Raw genomic sequence first — 22,678 nt, forward strand, 5'->3', positions numbered from 1 at the left:
CGCTTTTAGCAATATTCCAGCAATATCACGGCGGGGGACACCAGAAATGGGCTTCACTCATTGTACCCATGTGGGGATTCGAACCCGGGTCTTCGGCGTGACGAGCCAACGCTTTAACCACTAGACTACCCCCACCGCCCCTTCAAGCAGAGAGAGAATGAACTGACAATAGTTATCGTATCATGGAATTGGCTCACATCAATCACTATCTTCATCAGCTGACGCACGTCGACAGTAGAACGTCAGCTCTAACATATTGACAGACCTCACCCAGATGAACATTACCAAGTCGGTTGTAGTCAACTGCATTGTTCCAACAGCTGTCATCAGCAGAGTGTGTTTCAAATGCTTGCCCAGATCTATATATTTAGTTTCCGAATGCTAATATTACTAGGATTAAGGTTTTTAAATGCGTTTCCCTCCTAGTAAGAACCACATTCGCTCTGTATCGCTGGGACCTTACACATGCCAGTAGTCTGTCTCATACTCCAAACTTTCGGCCCAACCCCTTCTGTAATGCAATAGTCCAAAATGAAGCCAGTCTAGTTCTGAGTCTCCGAACTCACTGGGGCTAATTAGGTATATACGGAGTTATATATTGCTATCAATATTTCCTATTTCCAGAGGCTTCCGCTTGGTATAACGTGCCAGGATCCTGTAATTATGGACCCAAACATGCTCCGGGTATGCTTATTGTTTTTTCAAGACCATATCTATGTTTCTGAATTTCTCCCATATTAAATAAACTGTTTTTAGATCCAACATTAAACTTGCACGCTGTGTAGCCTTTTTATGGCATTGGGTTTTGTGCGTGCGTTTGTTTATTTTTTATCTTTGTTGCATTTGTATGGGCTGGGGCTATTCAAGATGAAATCCACCTAAGCAGGATTAATTGATTATTTTCTCACTAACACAGTGAGTAGCGAATGAAGGCGCCTACTTTTTGTTTGTACCATAAGCTCCCAGTTTTTCCTGGTTACGTCAGTGTGTTTGTGTGTGTGTGTGTTTTGTGTGTGTTTGTTTGTTTTTGTTTTGTTTTTGTTTTTTTTTTGTGTGTGTGTGTGTGTGTGTGTGTGTGTGTGTGTGTGTGTGTGTGTGTGTGTGTGTGTGTGTGTGTGTGTGTGTGTGTGTGTGTGTGTCCTTATTGGTGAAATGCCACACAACTACATCGTTATCACTATATTTATTCATGGGTAAATTTTCATAATGTTTGCACTGTAAACTGATCAACATGTGGATGCTTGATGGGCATTTAGAAGTTGGAAGGTAACATAACAACGTATGGTATGGATTTACAACTTCTTTGTTATTTACAACACAACGTTTCTAGGCTGCTTCTTAGTAGCCTAGAAACGTTGTGTATTTATGATAATGAATATTTGCTTGATATTGTATGGAATATGGAAAGGTTAATCCAAGTACATTGTATGTAAAATTGCTTGTGCGATCTCTTAATCAGGATGATTATTTTCTTCAAATATCTATGGGGTAGTGGAGATAGAGGAACGATGGGAGGTATATGTTCAAGGCGTTAATGCGTTGATACGTCCAGACATCCAGAAAACCTGCAGCGTTGCTTGAAATACTAAATCAATACATTTGAATAAAAGCTTACCTAAAAGAACTTTGAAAAGTAAAACAACACTGTGTGAAAGTACCTGTGAGTAATGCAGCTTTAAGCAGGTTTCGATCACAAGTATTTTTACAGATGTTTTGTTTTTCATTGAATGCATGAATCATGAATCAAGAACTGAGCTGTATAATGCATGGATGCGAAACATGTTGCAAACTGTAATGTTGTTGTCAGTGAACTCCCAATAAACCAGGAGAGAGTAATAACATATTGCATAGCCTAAACAACTATCAAACCTCAATGTGAATAACTCAGTGTGAACCCAGATTTTCTGTGACCATTTTGTTTTAGTACTGGTAACATGAGCATATATAATGTGTTCAAATATATACCCTTGATATCCGGAATGATGCACAAGGTTTTAAGCCGTGAAAACATTTGAAAACTTGCAAATTTACAAATGTTTTCCCACCTAAGGAAATATTCATATTTCGAACCCAAGTAAACTTAGAAAAGTGTCGGAAATTACATCACCTATATTACAATCAAAAGGAATGTATTGGGAATACTGTGTATTTCAGAGGTATATGACAGGTGTGTATATTTGGTGGTAAGATACCATAACGCCATTCTGATCAGTGTGTCGTATCTTTTGCTGGTGTAAAATAAATAAATAAAACCAAAGTCGTAATATTTCACATTGTAAACAGAAAAAATGGAACACCATAATGTCACTTGTAAACCTTTCATTAGGATGTCATACTATTATCCATCAACTGTAAGGGTTTCACGGCATGTCATTGCAGCTGGAGCGTGAAGTGACACATATATAAACAATATTGACACTTATCAAAACATATCTCCTTCTGACATCAGTTGAATTGTTGTGTTTCATGCATGCAGTGCCAACCAAAGATATGTATGATCTTCAAATGATATAGCTGAATTATAAAAACATAATTTTGGTAAAATTACCTTAAATTTGTAAAATTGATAAAGTTGCAAATAAGTTAAGACTAAATGGTTTCCGTTGAACTACTTCAACTTCATAACTGTGCATGTAAAAGTCAATGTACAGGAAGGTGTCAAAGAGGTTGAACCTGTTGTGTACTTCGGCATGTGGATGTGGACTTGAAACATGTTCCCGTGATCTTGACATTGTTGACATTGACTACCATGTCAACTAGGAATACACTATGACTGTTAGGAACAATAGACACGAATTGATATGAAGGAAATGTTGCCTGAGTTATGATGACATGGCTGACTCGTGATTCTTTGATGAGCAAAGAAAGACATCTGGAATAATAGAATTTTACATTTAAGAGCTTTCTGTTATGTTGTGTGATTTTAGAGATAGTCCAACAGTATCATCGACATATTTGGTATCGTTGACTATGTAAAGCATGGAGCTCTTACTGTTGAACAGACATTATATAATATTTTGCTGATCTAGATACAAAGTACCAACTTTTGTTTCCTTGTAATGTTTTTTTCATGCATACAGTGCAAACCAAAGGTATATATGATCTTCAAATGATAAAGCTGAATTAGAAAAACATAATTTTGGAAACAATTACCTTTGAGTTGTAAAGTTCAACTCATATTTTCTCATCAAATGCCCTTTCTATTAAAATTGACCTTTGACCGTACCAAAATATTTTTGCGATGAACATATATGTAATATTATTGTCCACAATTTTCAATCATGAACTGAGCATTCCAAAACTACTATTTTGATGAAAATCGGTCACTCCAAAACAAAGTTATTAAATTAAACCATCCAGTTATCGGTTAAAATATTGCCATAACTGACATGACATGTTGCACCTTAAAAGGGCCTCTGTACGGGAGTCACGCACGGTAGCTGATGACAACCGGCTTTAAATCAAAGCTAAATCATTCCTGATTGTGAAAAATCACATCCCGTTTGGTCGCCAGAACTGCACCACATTTTCACCATTTGGGGGGTCTGGCTTCTAGACCACAATAGATGTTTCAAATGAATGTTCCTGATGTTAAATGTTGCAGGTAGGCTGTTCCATTGTTCAATCAATGTAACATGCAGTCAGAGAACGTGTATGATGTCTTGTGTATTCAGACACTCTGGCAAAATGAGGTGATGCCAACCATTCTCAACAATTGATTATTGCACAAACACAAGTTTGTAAAGTGTGTCAGTGCACAGTGCAGTGGTGGCTGTTGCACGCTTGTGCATGTACTGGTTCATGTGTACAACATTGTGTCAGATCAAACGTGAGGTCACGTGGGTCCGCATTGCCTGCAAGCCCACGCAGGTGTGACAGCCGTGGATACAGACGCCTTACAGTCCTGGAGGACAGTGCCAGACGGAACTTACCGATGTGAAGATCCACAGAAATAAGGTCAGTTGTGTGAGCCCCTGTCATGTTACATCATCGTGAGGGTTGTGCTACATCATCGTGAGGGTTGTGTAACATCATCGTGAGGGTTGTGCTACATCATCGTGAAGGTTGTGTAACATCATCGTGAGGGTTGCGTTACATCATCGTGAGGGTTGTGTAACATCATCGTGGGGGTTGTGCTACATCATCGTGAGGGTTGTGTTACATCATCGTGAGGGTTGTGTAACATCATCGCGAGGGTTGTGTTACATCATCGTGAGGGTTGTGTTACATCATCGTGAGGGTTGTGCTACATCATCGTGAGGGTTGTGTTACATCATCGTGAGGGTTGTGTTACATCATCGTGAGGGTTGTGCTACATCATCGTGAGGGTTGTGTTACATCATCGTGAGGGTTGTGTTACATCATCGTGAGGGTTGTGTTACATCATCGTGAGGGTTGTGTTACATCATCGTCAGGGTTGTGCTACATCATCGTGAGGGTTGTGTTACATCATCGTGAGGGTTGTGTTACATCATCGTGAGGGTTGTGTTACATCATCGTGAGGGTTGTGCTACATCATCGTGAGGGTTGTGTTACATCATCGTGAGGGTTGTGTTACATCATCGTGAGGGTTGTGCTACATCATCGTGAGGGTTGTGTTACATCATCGTGAGGGTTGTGTTACATCATCGTGAGGGTTGTGTTACATCATCGTGAGGGTTGTGTTACATCATCGTGAGGGTTGTGCTACATCATCGTGAGGGTTGTGTTACATCATCGTGAGGGTTGTGTTACATCATCGTGAGGGTTGTGCTACATCATCGTGAGGGTTGTGTTACATCATCGTGAGGGTTGTGTTACATCATCGTGAGGGTTGTGCTACATCATCGTGAGGGTTGTGTTACATCATCGTGAGGGTTGTGTTACATCATCGTGAGGGTTGTGTTACATCATCGTGAGGGTTGTGTTACATCATCGTGAGGGTTGTGTAACATCATCGTGAGGGTTGTGCTACATCATCGTGAGGGTTGTGTTACATCATCGTGAGGGTTGTGAACAGCGCCTGGCGTGGCTGTGCAACCCAATTCTGGAGTGATTACACATATACCAAAAATAAAATGTCTAATATTCATAAAATGACATTTATGTCTTGAAAACAAACATCCAACCAATTCAAAACAGTGGTGTGTAACAGACTATTTTCAGTATTGAATACAATTTTTATCAAAGGGAGTGGGGCTGGGACGGGTAACCCGGGTACCCGGGACGGGTGGGCAATGACTTTGACCCGGGTACCCGTCACGTCACCCCCGACCCGCTTTGATCACGTGACTAATTTATGAAGACTTAATTGAATGTTTTTAATTATTACATATATTAACGAGATTGTTGTCTGATGTTTGAGATTGTTGACTAAACTAGCACAAGGTATCAGCTGTCGACAACTAAGCATGTCTCGTGTAACATAGGTTGCAAGTACGCCAAGTAGTTAATTGTTTACATGTAAATGACTCAAGAACGCAGACGTCCGCCTCAAATAGAGTCTGAACAAACCGCGAAGGTAGACGTGTTGTTACCGATTAGGTAACTCAGTTTCAAACTGTATGATGCATTACTTTGGCCAGTTATAACTTAAGGCATTTCAATCTATGGAACAGAGGACTATTTATGAATCAACGCAATGCAAACTGTGCTGTGAGATTTTATCTAGGTCTAGGCTATTGAAGTCGAGGCTAATGAAGAAGTTTTTGGTGACATGGGATGGAACCCTGCAACTAAGTGTACGACAAGATATATGCTTGATTCGTTACTGGAGGAGAATGGTGAATATGGACCAAGAACGTATAGAGCCCTATGTTTTTAATTGGGAAAATAATCAAGCACGGAACAGACACAACCCTTGGCACTTAGCTTTTTACCGGCGAATGAACACATTGGGAATCACCAAAGAAGCTCTTTTAAACAACATCATCACTGTAAGAGACTGTGGAGAACTACCGTTACAAGCTTTTATAAAACAAAAATATTGTTTTTGAGATGACCCCCGACTCGAAATGCTTCGCAGTACAATGATAGTATTGTGAAACATTTCGAGTCGGGGGTCATCTAACTTTTTATATATATTTATTAAAAATCTTTAATCCTCGCATAGACACGAGGGCCTGTGCTACAGAATCCATACATAAATATTCGATATAACAGAGGCCTATGCTTTAACACCTCAAAGTCTCACAGACGTGCCCTCGCTTTGTGCAGGACAGGTATAGTATAGCGCCTCCGCGTATAGAAACCGGCCGTTATGAAGGAATCGAACTTACAGATAGAAGATGTTTTCACTGCCCAAATCGGGTTGAATCGGGACAGCAGTTTATTGAACTGGCCACTTTACGACGATTTAAGAGAAGACCTTTAAACATCAGCAAAGTTTTTCATCCCACGTTTTACCCTCTTATCGGAACCTGTTTGTTTAAGTTCAATTGTCATTTTATCTACTCATATGCTTCCAATATATTGCTCTGTGATATTTAATTATCAACCGTCTCTCATAACCCTATTTATAATATTTACTGTATATTTGTATATGTATTATTATTTATTGTAATGTACATATGGTGAGACGTAAATAAGCAATCTGTCTGTCTGACTATTGTGATTAGATTATCAGTCTACGGGAGAGGGAGAGAAGTATTTACTTTGGAAACTTTATGTTTACATTACATTGTTTACTTGTTAGTTTAATGGTATACACTTTTTATTTATACCATTAATTGTATTTTGCCTGTAGATTGGAACGGCATTTGTTTGTAGCTCCTGGTTTGTTACGGAGGGATGTTTGTTGTTCAGATGTTTCCACATCGATTACGTACTCCCTCCTTTCTGACGTAGCTGCACTGTAGCCTTGTGCCTGATGCGAGTATTTAAAATATTTCCACACGCCACTCTTAATCTCGGCCATAACTGATTTTAATTAAGGGGAGTAACTCGCAATAAGAGTTACAACGGGTACCCGGGTCTGGTCGGGTAATAGGGGGTCGGGTACCCGGGTAGGAAATTTGGACCCGTCCAAGTCCTAAAAGGGAGGTAACTACCTGGTAGAAGGTTCCCTGAAGAGCCAGTTCATATTTTACTCTGTCCTCACCATGTGCAGATGTGTTACAGCTATTCTCTAGTTTCAACTTCGAAGTCTCCCTATGGCTTCAAATTGACTTCTTCTGCAACAACAATTCTGGTCAGTGTCTGTCGCATTTGATGATGATCTATTGTGTATTTTGATATTTTGTGCTTATATTGACTCGTATATATTTACCCTGCTCTACTTGGAATCACAATCCCAAGATTACATTTCAAGGACATGGCTCAGAAGAAATGCGTTGGATGTCAGCAATTTATGTCAGATAAAGATCTTCATATCTGACATTTATCCTGTTTAACAGACCCTTCCTGTTCCCTGGACAACCGTTGCTTGTTGTACCAGGACTTGTCTGAATCTGATTGGAGCTGTATGAATCATGCGCGTTCTAAGCCACCCGGGGTAGCAACGGTTCGTTTATCGTCTCCTCGGCGCCCACGGGGGCGGGCATTCCGGGCTTCCAGTGGACGGCTCGGCAACCCAGCCAAGCCAGGCCATGGCCTCTGGCTTAAGACAACAACAGGACCCTGTTAGCCCATGCGCCAAGGCTGCCACGGCTCACACGGCGTTCACAGCTATCCGGCCACGGGTATCACAGACACTTCTACGGATGGATGGCCTAATCCCGTTAGCCAGCCGCTGGATATTGGTTCGTTCCCTTATTCGCGGACATTACCGAGCCGGAAGGTGATAGTGTTATCCAATCACGGTCGGTAAGATTAGTGTGCATGAAGGAATTCTTACCGTCCCCTCCCTGGACTTGAAGGCGCAAGATTATCCTCTTGGGTGTCCTTTGTGGAGAAGATGGAACTGTTGCAATTGAAACCATGTACTAGGCCCCCGGCTACTGGGTTGGATTAGCCTACCTTCCCTGCGGAGTTGCAATCCTCTTGATGTTTACCTCCTGCTAGAACACCTAAATTGTCTCTTCATCATTCCACTGTAAGACGCACGACTTCGGATTCGTTCAACTCCAATCTATTTAAGGCTAAGGATACAGCTTACTTACCTACGGGAGCAGGCGGTATTCAACATGGGAACTTCAATGGATATCCAGGACTTCAATGGATATCCAGGACTTCAATGGATATCCAGGACTCACCAAGGAAACGCCTATGGTGGGAGGTAAGACGAATTCGGAATCTTCGCTGTCGGGAGATAAATCCCCTCAACGTCTAATTGAGTCATCCTCCAACAATACTCTCAGGACACGACCAGGGATGGGGTGGAGGCACCGAAATCAATACCCTATTAGATATTATATATTTTGGGGGAAATGTAGTCCTCGATTTGGAATCCATATCTCAAGTGACGTCATAAAAACGGAAGTGATATTATAAACACCAGAAATGACATCATAAGGACGGAAGTGACGTCATATGGGACCGGAAGTGACGTCAAAGGGACCGGAAGTGACGTCACTAACCGACAATATAAGAAGTGTGGGAGGGGTTATTAGTGACATCAAACCTCTCATGTTTCTTCTTATCTACCTTGAATACCTTCTAATATTACTTACACAATTACGATCCTCCTTGGTGATGATATTCGTAATTGCAGTACCTTTATGCTAGATAGTCTTCCTATAAATGAGAATATTCCAATATTAGGAAGTATCTTAATTGATTCAATGTCATTGTAATTCTTCAGTTGAGGTAACTACTGCCACATAATCATATTTATATAGAGAGAATCTCACCCAAGTGTCTACTGATATCAATTATATCAACACTCATTGATAAAGTTACAAATATCATCGAAAATCATTCTTCATTAGTTTTCAATGAAAAATGTATCTCTCAACACTGTACTTCCATTAGACTTGCAGTGCAGCGATGTTATAGCCCGTGTATGAAATACGCCAAAACCCTAGCCAGACATTAGGACTGGTAACTTCAAAATGTTGGATATGGTGAATTTACTCACATGTATGGATTATTTAAAACAAATGTACCAGACCATCGGGCTGGCTAGCTGTAAATTTAGACCGTCCGTCAGAAATCTAGCTTGTCTATAGCATTGTGACTTCATCAAGTTCATGACATCATACCGTTGTCAGGGCATTGTACAAAATCTGTCAAAACGATATCTCCTAGGAGATATCATATGATCTCACACACACGATATCTCCTGTGGAACACAGTTTTGGATGATTACTGCTTGTATATGTATAGTATATATAGGGTGGACCTCTGTACACCCACCATCCCACCATGTCGGATTCTTGCTACAACCCAGAGGGAATGTTTACACCAATAATTATGAAACAATCACAATTGTTGTTTGTAATTATAAGTAAACTTACCTCTGGGTTGTGCACCTGATTCCCACCCAGAGATACTATCTCTTGTTCCTCCCCTCTGTCTGTTACAGAATCTGAGGAGTAAATATGAACTGCCTAGAGTTTCAAAAGAGCTCTTCAAGGGAAGTAATCGTGGCTCTGCACGGAACCTTCTACCAGACAGTTACCTCCCTTTGATAAAAAAATGTATTCTATACTAAGAATAGTCTGTCACAAACCACCGAGTGGAAGAGGAAATGGCTACCACCACCCAGAGGTAAGTGTACTTATAATTACAAACAATAATTGTGATTGTTTCATTTTCGACATATACCACCTCCAAAAGTACCTTGTTATACTTCTGTTACGGAGGTGCGAATTATTATATACTTCTGATTATAGAGGAATATGTATTCTGTTGAAGCACAATAAATTTTGTTTACCTCGTACTTTTGTAATCAGATACTGTAAAGTAAAAACATTGGTGTTTGATAAAAAACTTAAACAGAAATTAAATGCTTCATTCCAAATGTGTTCATATAAAACATCAACCATAATCAGTCAAAACAATAACTTTATCAAGATCCCCAATGCTCGACCTTTAAGAATACCACATCTTATTTAAAAGCAAAACAAACGACATGATCAGTAATGTCAAATTTACACCTCTGTTATAATTTGGCAAGTTACATGAAGTTCTCAAATTTAAACATAAACATGAAACAATGACATTAATATCAATGCAATAATGCAATATTTCTGTAATTCGAAAACCAACAAAGCAAAATTTGCTGTAATATGCAACACATTACGGGGGTTACTTTAGAATTTGAACTTGAAACATATATTAAAACTGTCCATTTTATCAAAACAAGACAAACGTCACATCCATCCATCATGTGTCCATGGGAATTTCCACAGCGGGTAAATTTCATAATTCACCACTTTAATAACAGCTATATGCCATTTCTTCAGTTCTGCCAAATATAAGAATTCACATTCAGTTTATAACCTCCACAACATCCTTTTCAAACCCCCAAATCACTATGCTGTTGTAATCTAATTATTAGACCCTTATTCATTTTCAATTATTATAAAACTAACTAATCATGTCTGATCAGGAAGTTACAAGTTGTACAAAACTAGCAGCCCGAGTCGCAACAAGAACAGCGAGACATGATCACATCACACCAATTCTCCAACATCTACACTGGTTGCCAGTGCCACAGCGGATCAAATACAAAGTTGTCCTGCTTGTCTTCAAGTGTCTCCACAATCAAGCCCCTCAGTATCTCTCCAGCACGAGAACCAGATATCAACCTGTCAGATCTCTTCGATCCTCTCACCAGTTTCTCCTTCAGCCACCTGCACTAAAAACCAGTCGCATCACCAGCCGTTGTTTTCAAATTGCCGGACCAAACTTGTAGAAACAACTCCCACAACACCTGAGATCTAACCACGACCTGGACTCATTCAAATCACAGCTAAAGACTCATTACTTCCGCGAAGCATACAACAACTAACTTTCCATCAGAGTCTGAAGCGCTGCAGAGCAGTTTATTTCTGGATATGGCGCTATATAAGTTTTTCCATAGATTGATAGATAGATAATCATTCTGTCAAAATCGACATTGTAATCAGCTATACTTAATGAAATATAAAACAAAATATTCATGTATATCAAAATATATGATTACAACCTCCGTAACAGAACTTTTGTCACTAACATTTCCAGAAAGCCTTAATACTGCATTATTTTCCCCAAAAGAACATCATTCTTATATATTTACAGATAACTAACAGCACGTTGAAAACCCAAAAGGATAATATATTAGATAAATAAAAGTGATGGAGGTGAGTTTTTTTTCATCACAGAAAAACAAAAGTTGAGGTCCCCCAAAACAGTTTCTTGTTTATTTCTTAATGTGTATTACGATGTGTATGCGGGAGACATGGATACACATCAACTGCCACCATGTTGGTGGAATGACTGTGAAGTGAGAATGAAGTAATGACGATGGACATGTTGAAACACACTTGCATATGTATATGGATCAGTCTCGGAAAATCACTGATTTTCTACCCGACAAAGCGGGAACAGACTTATTTGTGTTAAAATCTTGTTTGTTTTTTAATATTGCCACCAACACGGATACAGGGGAATTCGTATGCGAACCATGATGATCTGGGGCGAAGTGTTTGTGACATTATAAAGTGCGTGATGGATATGGTTATACAACCCGGAAGTGCGGCATTTACCGATATGGGGCGTTTCTTGTCATAACCATGATCGGCAATTAACGATAATATGACATGAAGTCATAAGTGCGGGAGTACAACACTGTCACTATATATAGTCCGTTTGCTGCAAAATCGTTCCCATGAAATGGAGCTGAAGGGATCGTTCTCGGTACAGGTACTACAGGTGTGTATCCCAGGTCGTACACTAGCCAAAACCAGAAACCAGAAACATACCCTAGGACGAGTCCACTCCCGTTTTCTCGATGGTAACTGCCACACTGTTGTATTAGATACATTTGATTGCGTATAAAAGAAACCAGCATGCACAGTAACGAATATTTCGCGATTCACAATACCACTCGTAATCAGCTGAACGGGAACAACTACATTCAGGTTTTGGGTTGCGAAATATGGGTTCGTTCCCTGTTTAGAGTACCAGCTACGTTTCTATATTCTGATTTTGGCTAGGATACGTTTCTGTATACTGAAACGTACCTGGGGTACATATCTGTAGTACCTGTGCCGACTACGACCGCTTCAGCTCACCAGCTACGCGGATTTCTTCTTGTTTGAAAAGAAATATTTTTGCAGTTTTCATCACTTCATTAAATATACATGAAGCGTTTCCCATAGCAGAGACCATATAACATATACATGCAGAGTTTCTTATAGCAGACACCATATAATATGTACATGCAGCGTTTGTCATAGCAGACACCATATAATATATACATGCAGTGTTTGTCATAGCAGAGACCATATAATATATACATGCAGCGTTTGTCATAGCAGAGACCATAAAATATTTACATCCAGCGTTTGTCATAACAGAGACCATATTATATATACATGCAGCGTTTGTCATAGCAGAGACCATATAACATGAACATGCAGTGTTTGTCATAGCAGACACCATATAACATGTACATGCAGTGTTTGTCATAGCAGAGACCATATAACATGAACATGCAGTGTTTGTCATAGCAGACACCATATAACATGTACATGCAGTGTTTGTCATAGCAGACACCATATAACATGAACATGCAGTGTTTGTCATAGGAGAGACCAAATAACATGTACATGCAGTGTTTGTCATAGCAGACACCATATAACATGTACATGCAGTGTTTGTCATAGCAGAGACCATATAACATGAACATGCAGTGTTTGTCATAGCAGACACCATATAACATGTACATGCAGTGTTTGTCATAGCAGACACCATATAACATGTACATGCAGTGTTTGTCATAGCAGACACCATATAACATGAACATGCAGTGTTTGTCATAGTAGACACCATATAACATGTACATGCAGTGTTTGTCATAGCAGACACCATATAACATGTACATGCAGTGTTTGTCATAGCAGAGACCATATGACATGTACATGCAGTATTTGTCATAGCAGAGACCATATAACATGTACATGCATTGTTTGTCATAGCAGACACCATATAACATGTACATGCAGTGTTTGTGTTAGCAGAGACCATATAACATGTACATGCATTGTTTGTCATAGGAGAGACCATATAACATGTACATGCAATATTTGTCATAGCAGAGACCATATAACATGTACATGCATTGTTTGTCATAGCAGAGACCATATAACATGTACATGCAGTGTTTGTCATAGCAGAGACCATATAACATGAACATGCAGTGTTTGTCATAGCAGACACCATATAACATGTACATGCAGTGTTTGTCATAGCAGACACCATATAACATGTACATGCAGTGTTTGTCATAGCAGACACCATATAACATGAACATGCAGTGTTTGTCATAGTAGACACCATATAACATGTACATGCAGTGTTTGTCATAGCAGACACCATATAACATGTACATGCAGTGTTTGTCATAGCAGAGACCATATGACATGTACATGCAGTATTTGTCATAGCAGAGACCATATAACATGTACATGCATTGTTTGTCATAGCAGACACCATATAACATGTACATGCAGTGTTTGTGTTAGCAGAGACCATATAACATGTACATGCATTGTTTGTCATAGCAGAGACCATATAACATGTACATGCAGTGTTTGTGTTAGCAGAGACCATATAACATGTACATGCAGTGTTTGTCATAGCAGAGACCATATAACATGTACATGCAGTATTTGTCATAGCAGAGACCATATAACATGTACATGCAGTGTTTGTCATAGCAGAGACCATATAACATGTACATGCAGTGTTTGTCATAGCAGAGACCATATAACATGTACATGCAGTGTTTGTGTTAGCAGAGACCATATAACATGTACATGCAGTGTTTGTCATAGCAGACACCATATAACATGTACATGCAGTGTTTGTCATCGCAGACACCATATAACATGTACATGCAGTGTTTGTCATAGCAGAGACCATATAACATGTACATGCAGTGTTTGTCATAGTAGAGACCATATAACATGTACATGCAGTGTTTGTCATAGCAGAGACCATATAACATGTACATGCAGTGTTTGTCATAGCAGAGACCATATAACATGTACATGCAGTGTTTGTCATAGCAGAGACCATATAACATGTACATGCAGTGTTTGTCATAGCAGAGACCATATAACATGTACATGCAGTGTTTGTCATAGCAGAGAGACCATATAACATGTACATGCAGTGTTTGTCATAGTAGAGACCATATAACATGTACATGCAGTGTTTGTCATATAGTAGAGACCATATAACATGTACATGCAGTGTTTGTCATAGCAGACACCATATAACATGTACATGCAGTGTTTTGTCATAGCAGACACCATATAACATGTACATGCAGTGTTTGTCATAGCAGACACCATATAACATGTACATGCAGTGTTTGTCATAGTAGAGACCATATAACATGTACATGCAGTGTTTGTCATAGTAGACACCATATAACCATATAACATGTACATGCAGTGTTTGTCATAGCAGAGACCATATAACATGTACATGCAGTGTTTGTCATAGCAGACACCATATAACATGTACATGCAGTGTTTGTCATGCATATAACATGTCATAGCAGAGACCATATAACATGTACATGCAGTGTTTGTCATAGCAGACACCATATAACATGTATATGCAGTGTTTGTCATAGCAGAGACCATATAACATGTAATGCAGTGTTTGTCATAGCAGAGACCATATAACATGTACATGCAGTGTTTGTCATAGCAGAGACCATATAACATGAACATGCAGTGTTTGTCATAGCAGAGACCATATAACATGTACATGCAGTGTTTGTCATAGCAGAGACCATATAACATGTAGAGACCATATAACACATAGCAGTGTTTGTCATAGCAGAGACCATATAACATGAACATGCAGTGTGTTTGTCATAGCAGACACCATATAACATGTACATGCAGTGTTTGTCATAGCAGAGACCATATAACATGCAGTGTTTGTGATAGTAGAACATTTGTCAGTGCATAGCAGAGACATATAACATGTACATGCAGTGTTTGTCATAGCATATAACCATATAACATGTACATGCGGTGTTTGTCATAACAGAGACCATATAACATGTACATGCAGTGTTTGTCATAGCAGACACCATATAACATGTACATGCAGTGTTTGTCATAGCAGACACCATATAACATGTACATGCAGTGTTTGTCATAGCAGAGACCATATAACATGTACATGCAGTGTTTGTCATAGCAGACACCATATAACATGTACATGCAGTGTTTGTCATAGCAGACACCATATAACATGTACATGCAGTGTTTGTCATAGCAGACACCATATAACATGTACATGCAGTGTTTGTGACCATATAGCAGTTTGTCACCATATAACATGTACATGCAGTGTTTGTCATAGCAGACACCATATAACATGTACATGCAGTGTTTGTCATAGCAGAGACCATATAACATGTACATGCAGTGTTTGTCATAGTAGAGACCATATAACATGAACATGCAGTGTTTGTCATAGTAGAGACCATATAACATGAACATGCAGTGTTTGTCATAGTAGAGACCATATAACATGTACATGCAGTGTTTGTCATAGCAGACACCATATAACATGTACATGCAGTGTTTGTCATAGCAGACACCATATAACATGTACATGCAGTGTTTGTCATAGCAGAGACCATATAACATGTACATGCAGTGTTTGTCATAGCAGACACCATATAACATGTACATGCAGTGTTTGTCATAGCAGAGACCATATAACATGTACATGCAGTGTTTGTCATAGCAGAGACCATATAACATGTACATGCAGTGTTTGTCATAGCAGAGACCATATAACATGAACATGCAGTGTTTGTCATAGCAGACACCATATAACATGTATATGCAGCGTTTGTCATAGCAGAGACCATATAACATGAACATGCAGTGTTTGTCATAGCAGTTTGTCATCATAGCACACCATATAACATGTACATGCAGTGTTTGTCATAGCAGAGACCATATAACATGTACATGCAGTGTTTGTCATAGGAGAGACCATATAACATGTACATGCAGTGTTTGTCATAGGAGAGACCATATAACATGAACATGCAGTGTTTGTCATAGTAGAGACCATATAACATGAACATGCAGTGTTTGTCATAGTAGAGACCATATAACATGAACATGCAGTGTTTGTTTGTCATAGTAGAGACCATATAACATGAACATGCAGTGTTTGTCATAGGAGAGACCATATAACATGAACATGCAGTGTTTGTCATAGTAGAGACCATATAACATGAACATGCAGTGTTTGTCATAGTAGAGACCATATAACATGAACATGCAGTGTTTGTCATAGCAGACACCATATAACATGTATATGCAGCGTTTGTCATAGCAGAGACCATATAACATGTACATGCAGTGTTTGTGATAGTAGAGACCATATAACATGAACATGCAGTGTTTGTCATAGCAGACACCATATAACATGTATATGCAGTGTTTGTCATAGCAGAGACCATATAACATGTACATGCAGTGTTTGTGATAGTAGAGACCATATAACATGAACATGCAGTGTTTGTCATAGTAGAGACGATATAACATGTACATGCAGTATTTGTCATAGCAGACACCATATAACATACACATGCAGCGTTTGTCATAGCAGAGACCATATAACATGTACATGCAGTGTTTGTGATAGTAGAGATCATATAACATGAACATGCAGTGTTTGTCATAGCAGACACCATATAACATGTACATGCAGTGTTTGTCATAGCAGAGACCATATAACATGTACATGCATTGTTTGTCATAGCAGACACCATATAACATGTACATGCCGTGTTTGTCATAGCAGACACCATATAACATGTACATGCAGTGTTTGTCATAGCAGAGACCATATAACATGAACATGTAGTGTTTGTCATAGCAGACACCATATAACATGTACATGCAGTGTTTGTCATAGCAGACACCATATAACATGTACATGCAGTGTTTGTGATAGCAGACACCATATAACATGTACATGCAGTGTTTGTCATAGCAGACACCATATAACATGTACATGCAGTGTTTGTCATAGGAGAGACCATATAACATCTACATGCAGTGTTTGTCATAGTAGAGACCATATAACATGAACATGCAGTGTTTGTCATCGCAGATACCATATAACATGTACATGCAGTGTTTGTCATAGCAGAGACCATATAACATGTACATGCAGTGTTTGTCATAGCAGACACCATATAACATGTACATGCAGTGTTTGTCATAGTAGAGACCATATAACATGTACATGCAGTGTTTGTCATCGCAGATACCATATAACATGAACATGCAGTGTTTGTCATCGCAGATACCATATAACATGTACATGCAGTGTTTGTCATAGCAGAGACCATATAACATGTACATGCAGTGTTTGTCATAGGAGAGACCATATAACATGTACATGCAGTGTTTGTCATAGTAGAGACCATATAACATGTACATGCAGTGTTTGTCATAGCAGACACCATATAACATGTACATGCAGTGTTTGTGATAGCAGATACCATATAACATGTACATGCAGTGTTTGTCATAGCAGACACCATATAACATGTACATGCAGTGTTTGTCATAGGAGAGACCATATAACATGTACATGCAGTGTTTGTCATAGTAGAGACCATATAACATGTACATGCAGTGTTTGTCATAGCAGACACCATATAACATGTACATGCAGTGTTTGTCATAGCAGAGACCATATAACATGAACATGCAGTGTTTGTCATAGCAGACACCATATAACATGTACATGCAGTGTTTGTCATAGCAGAGACCATATAACATGTACATGCAGTGTTTGTCATAGGAGAGACCATATAACATGTACATGCAGTGTTTGTCATAGTAGAGACCATATAACATGTACATGCAGTGTTTGTCATAGCAGACACCATATAACATGTACATGCAGTGTTTGTCATAGCAGAGACCATATAACATGAACATGCAGTGTTTGTCATAGCAGAGACCATAAAATGTATACATGCAGTGTTTGTCATAGCAGACACCATATAACATGTACATGCAGTATTTGTCATAGCAGACACCATATAACATACACATGCAGTGTTTGTCATAGCAGAGACCATATAACATGAACATGCAGTGTTTGTCATAGGAGAGACCATATAACATGAACATGCAGTGTTTGTCATAGTAGACACCATATAACATGTACATGCAGTGTTTGTCATAGGAGAGACCATATAACATGAACATGCAGTGTTTGTCATAGTAGAGACCATATAACATGTACATTCAGTGTGTGTAATAGCAGAGACCATATAACATGTACATGCAGTGTTTGTCATAGGAGAGACCATATAACATTTACATGCAGTGTTTGTCATAGCAGACATCATATAACATGTACATGCAGTGTTTGTCATAGGAGAGACCATATAACATTTACATGCAGTGTTTGTCATAGCAGACACCATATAACATGTACATGCAGTGTTTGTCATAGCAGAGACCATAAAATGTATACATGCAGTGTTTGTCATAGCAGACACCATATAACATACACATGCAGTGTTTGTCATAGCAGACACCATATAACATGAACATGCAGTGTTTGTCATAGGAGAGACCATATAACATGAACATGCAGTGTTTGTCATAGTAGACACCATATAACATGTACAGGCAGTGTTTGTGATAGCAGACACCATATAACATGTACATGCAGTGTTTGTCATAGCAGACACCATATAACATGTACATGCAGTGTTTGTGATAGCAGACACCATATAACATGTACATGCAGTGTTTGAAATAACAGACACCATATAACATGAACATGCAGTGTTTGTGATAGCAGACACCATATAACATGTACATGCAGTGTTTGTCATAGGGGAGACCATATAACATGTACATGCAGTGTTTGTGATAGCAGACACCATATAACATGTACATGCAGTGTTTGTCATAACAGACACCATATAACATGTACATGCAGTGTTTGTCATAACAGACACCATATAACATGTACATGCAGTGTTTGTCATAACAGACACCATATAACATGTACATGCAGTGTTTGTCATAACAGACACCATATAACATGAACATGCAGTGTTTGTCATAGCAGCATATAACATGTACATGCAGTGTTTGTCACACCATATAACATGTACATGCAGTGTTTGTCATAACAGACACCATATAACATGTACATGCATTGTTTGTCATAACAGACACCATATAACATGTACATGCAGTGTTTGTCATAACAGACACCATATAACATGAACATGCAGTGTTTGTCATAGTAGACACCATATAACATGAACATGCAGTGTTTGTCATAGGAGAGACCATATAACATGTACATGCAGTGTTTGTGATAGCAGACACCATATAACATGTACATGCAGTGTTTGTCATAGCAGACACCATATAACATACACATGCAGTGTTTGTCATAGCAGAGACCATATAACATGAACATGCAGTGTTTGTCATAGGAGAGACCATATAACATGAACATGCAGTGTTTGTCATAGTAGACACCATATAACATGTACATGCAGTGTTTGTCATAGGAGAGACCATATAACATGAACATGCAGTGTTTGTCATAGTAGAGACCATATAACATGTACATTCAGTGTGTGTAATAGCAGAGACCATATAACATGTACATGCAGCGTTTGTCATAGTAGAGACCATATAACATGTACATACAGTGTTTGTCATAGCAGACACCATATAACATGTACATGTCGTGTTTGTCATAGCAGACACCATATAACATGTACATGCAGCTTTTGTCATAGCACATATTATGGTTTCAAACCGAAACCGGTTTCATAAAGAGGTTGCGGAACAATTTTGTTCTGAAGTACACTTTTGCATGACGTCACACTGTATTGACGTCACTACGCCATTCTCGTCTGTCCCCTTGGTATCCGACGTCACGATGCATGTCAGTTGTCATCGCCTCTCGTACAGCCTCTTACAGTAAACTACTCCGTAGCACCCCGTTTCTTGGTTTGCAACTGCTTCACTCGGTTAACATCACTGGTGGAAACATTGCTTTTATGTTTTTCGACGGATATAATGTCTCAGTTCGACTCACAATTAAACAGCGACACGGCAACGTTCGCAATGTTTACATTCCCACAATGCATCTAAGTTGTAGAATGAATGAATTCACGTGTTTGTTATGAATGAACAAATAGTTCCGTCACAACGTGACCTAACTGAGAGTCATCGGTTATCCAATCAAATCGTTAGAATCTCAGGTCAAGTCGTTACGACACAGGTCAACGCGATACGACACTCGTGTGACGTACGAGATTAGTATGCAACTACCCATACGTTGACCTCGTGGGTAATAAACAACAATATGAAAGGCTTTGGTACAAACACGTGGGTGGTGTTTGTGGAATGTTCACGTACATGTGTGTGTGTGTGTGTGTGTGTGTGTGTGTGTGTGTGTGTGTGTGTGTGTTTGTGTTTGTGTTTGTGTGTGTGTGTGTAATGCTCACGTGTGCGTCACCATCATCATTATTTTTATATTAGTTTTGGTTTTTTCCATTTGCAGATGCACATCCCAAAGACACCCAGACGAAAGGTTATAATCTGTCTCAGTGTTACAGCTGTGGTGTTGTTGGCATGCCTCCTGTATGGCAGATCGTCTACTGACACGACAAAGGTGGAGTTGGATACTGCAGGGCGTCGATCAAAATCAAATTCCAAGTCAGGATTTCTAGAAAGTACAACAGGTGATGAGAAGAATACAACTAAACTGATACTGTGGTATTTGCGACCAAATTATGTCAAACCTACAAATGAAGGAGAGTTGCGTCCCTTGATGAACTGTCCTCATTTAAACTGTCGGGAAACATCGGACGTGAAACTGCTACCTCGTGCAGATGCCGTTGTATTTGATGTTCATCGTGCAATTAGAGCTGACAATAAACCGCCCAGATACCCAAAACAGACCTGGGTGTTTTACGCTCAAGAATCTCCAGTCAACGTCCGTTCAACTGTGTACAGAATGGACAGATGGAGGGCTTCTTTTAACTGGACCTGCACTTACCGACGAGATTCCGATGTGTGGATGCCGTACGGAATTATCCGCAAAAGCTCAAAACTGCCGGTAAAAGATTATCATAAGATAGCAGAAAGTAAAACCAAGATGGCGGGTTGGGCACTGAGTCACTGTTCAAGTCAGGGCAAGCGTGAAGTGTTTGCCAAGCGACTGGTAGAGCAGGGTATCCAAGTCGAGATATTTGGAGGCTGTGGAAAGAAATGCGGGAGCAGAAGTAAAGTTGGATCACAAATCTGTGAAGACTTGGCATCTAGGAATTATTCCTTTTATCTAGCATTTGAAAACTCTCTCTGTAAAGACTACGTCACTGAAAAGTTCTTCCATATGTACAACAAAGATGTCATTCTTGTAGCACGGGGAGGGGTCCAGTTTTTGGAAAGTCTCCCAAAGGGCACGTTTATAAATACGGATGATTTTACAAGTGTGAAAGATCTGGCGGCATATCTGAAACGACTACACAACGATAAGACTGAATACATTAACTTTTTAAAAAGGAAAGATGAATTTATTGGACAAGATGAATCTCTGACCTACAAACTCAGTCCAACCTCGTTTTGGACACATTACCATTACATTTCCGAACCTGTGTGTGATATGTGTAGGAAACTCTTGGACATTGACAATAACAGGAACACATACCCCGATATATACCAGTGGTATAACGAGGACACCTGTGTTCCCCCGACTGACCTGTAGATGCGGAGGTCGGAGGTTAAATAGTAACTGTCAACTATGTTAGTCTTTTTGGTTAAAAAGCCAAATCTCTACTGAACTGAACCACTACTGGACTGAACCACTACTGGACTGAACCACTTCTGGACTGAACCACTACTGTACTGAACCACTACTGGACTGAACCACTACTGGACTGAACCACTACTGGACTGAACCACTACTGGACTGAACCACTACTAGACTGAACCACTACTGGACTGAACCACTACTGGACTGAACCACTTCTGGACTGAACCACTTCTGGACAGAACCACTACTATACTGAACCACTACTGACCTGAACCACTACTGACCTGAACCACTACTAGACTGAACCACCACTGGACTGAACCACTACTGGACTGAACCACTACTGGACTGAACCACTACTGAACTGAGCCACTACTTGACTGAACCACTACTGAACTGTTACGTGTAGGCTTCTTGGCGGGAAAAGTAGGTCTACCCAGAAGTCTGTGCACAAAATAATTCAGTGTGAACCAACAAACAAAGAAATGTTATACAGTTAGCATAGAGAAACACAAATGTTCTTGTTAAGTATCGATCCATAGCAAGTGCTTCAAAACGCTATGAGTTCTGTACCGAAACGGCGCCATTGTGAAAAATAAAGGAAGTTGGTCATCCATAAAGGTTTGTCATCTCAACAAGTGATGTGTTATGATTGAGCTATTTGGAATATGCAATTATAAAATATTAGTTTCAGTAACTGAATCACTGATAAATTCAGTGCGATCTGACATACTGCATCAACTACACA

The 22,678-nt window shown here is 39.4% G+C and overlaps 1 protein-coding gene across 1 annotated transcript; it reads left to right on the forward strand.

Annotated features, from left to right (window-relative positions):
• Window positions 1-8,133: 8,133 nt before the first annotated feature.
• LOC124260496 (alpha-(1,3)-fucosyltransferase C-like) lies at window positions 8,134-21,882 on the forward strand. The gene is made up of 3 exons (XM_046694825.1): window positions 8,134-8,194; window positions 8,720-8,724; window positions 20,677-21,882. The coding sequence occupies exons 1-3, from the start codon at window positions 8,134-8,136 to the stop codon at window positions 21,880-21,882; spliced, it is 1,272 nt and encodes a 423-aa protein (XP_046550781.1).
• Window positions 21,883-22,678: the final 796 nt, after the last annotated feature.

Source organism: Haliotis rubra, unplaced genomic scaffold, assembly GCF_003918875.1.
Source record: "Haliotis rubra isolate DU_JTF1 unplaced genomic scaffold, ASM391887v1 Scf766, whole genome shotgun sequence".
In the NCBI taxonomy this organism is placed as follows: Eukaryota; Metazoa; Mollusca; class Gastropoda; order Lepetellida; family Haliotidae; genus Haliotis; species Haliotis rubra.

Excerpts from the sequence above, each read along its gene's own strand:
- LOC124260496 (XM_046694825.1), top strand. The coding sequence starts at position 8,134 with ATGGATATCCAGGACTTCAATGGATATCCAGGACTCACCAAGGAAACG.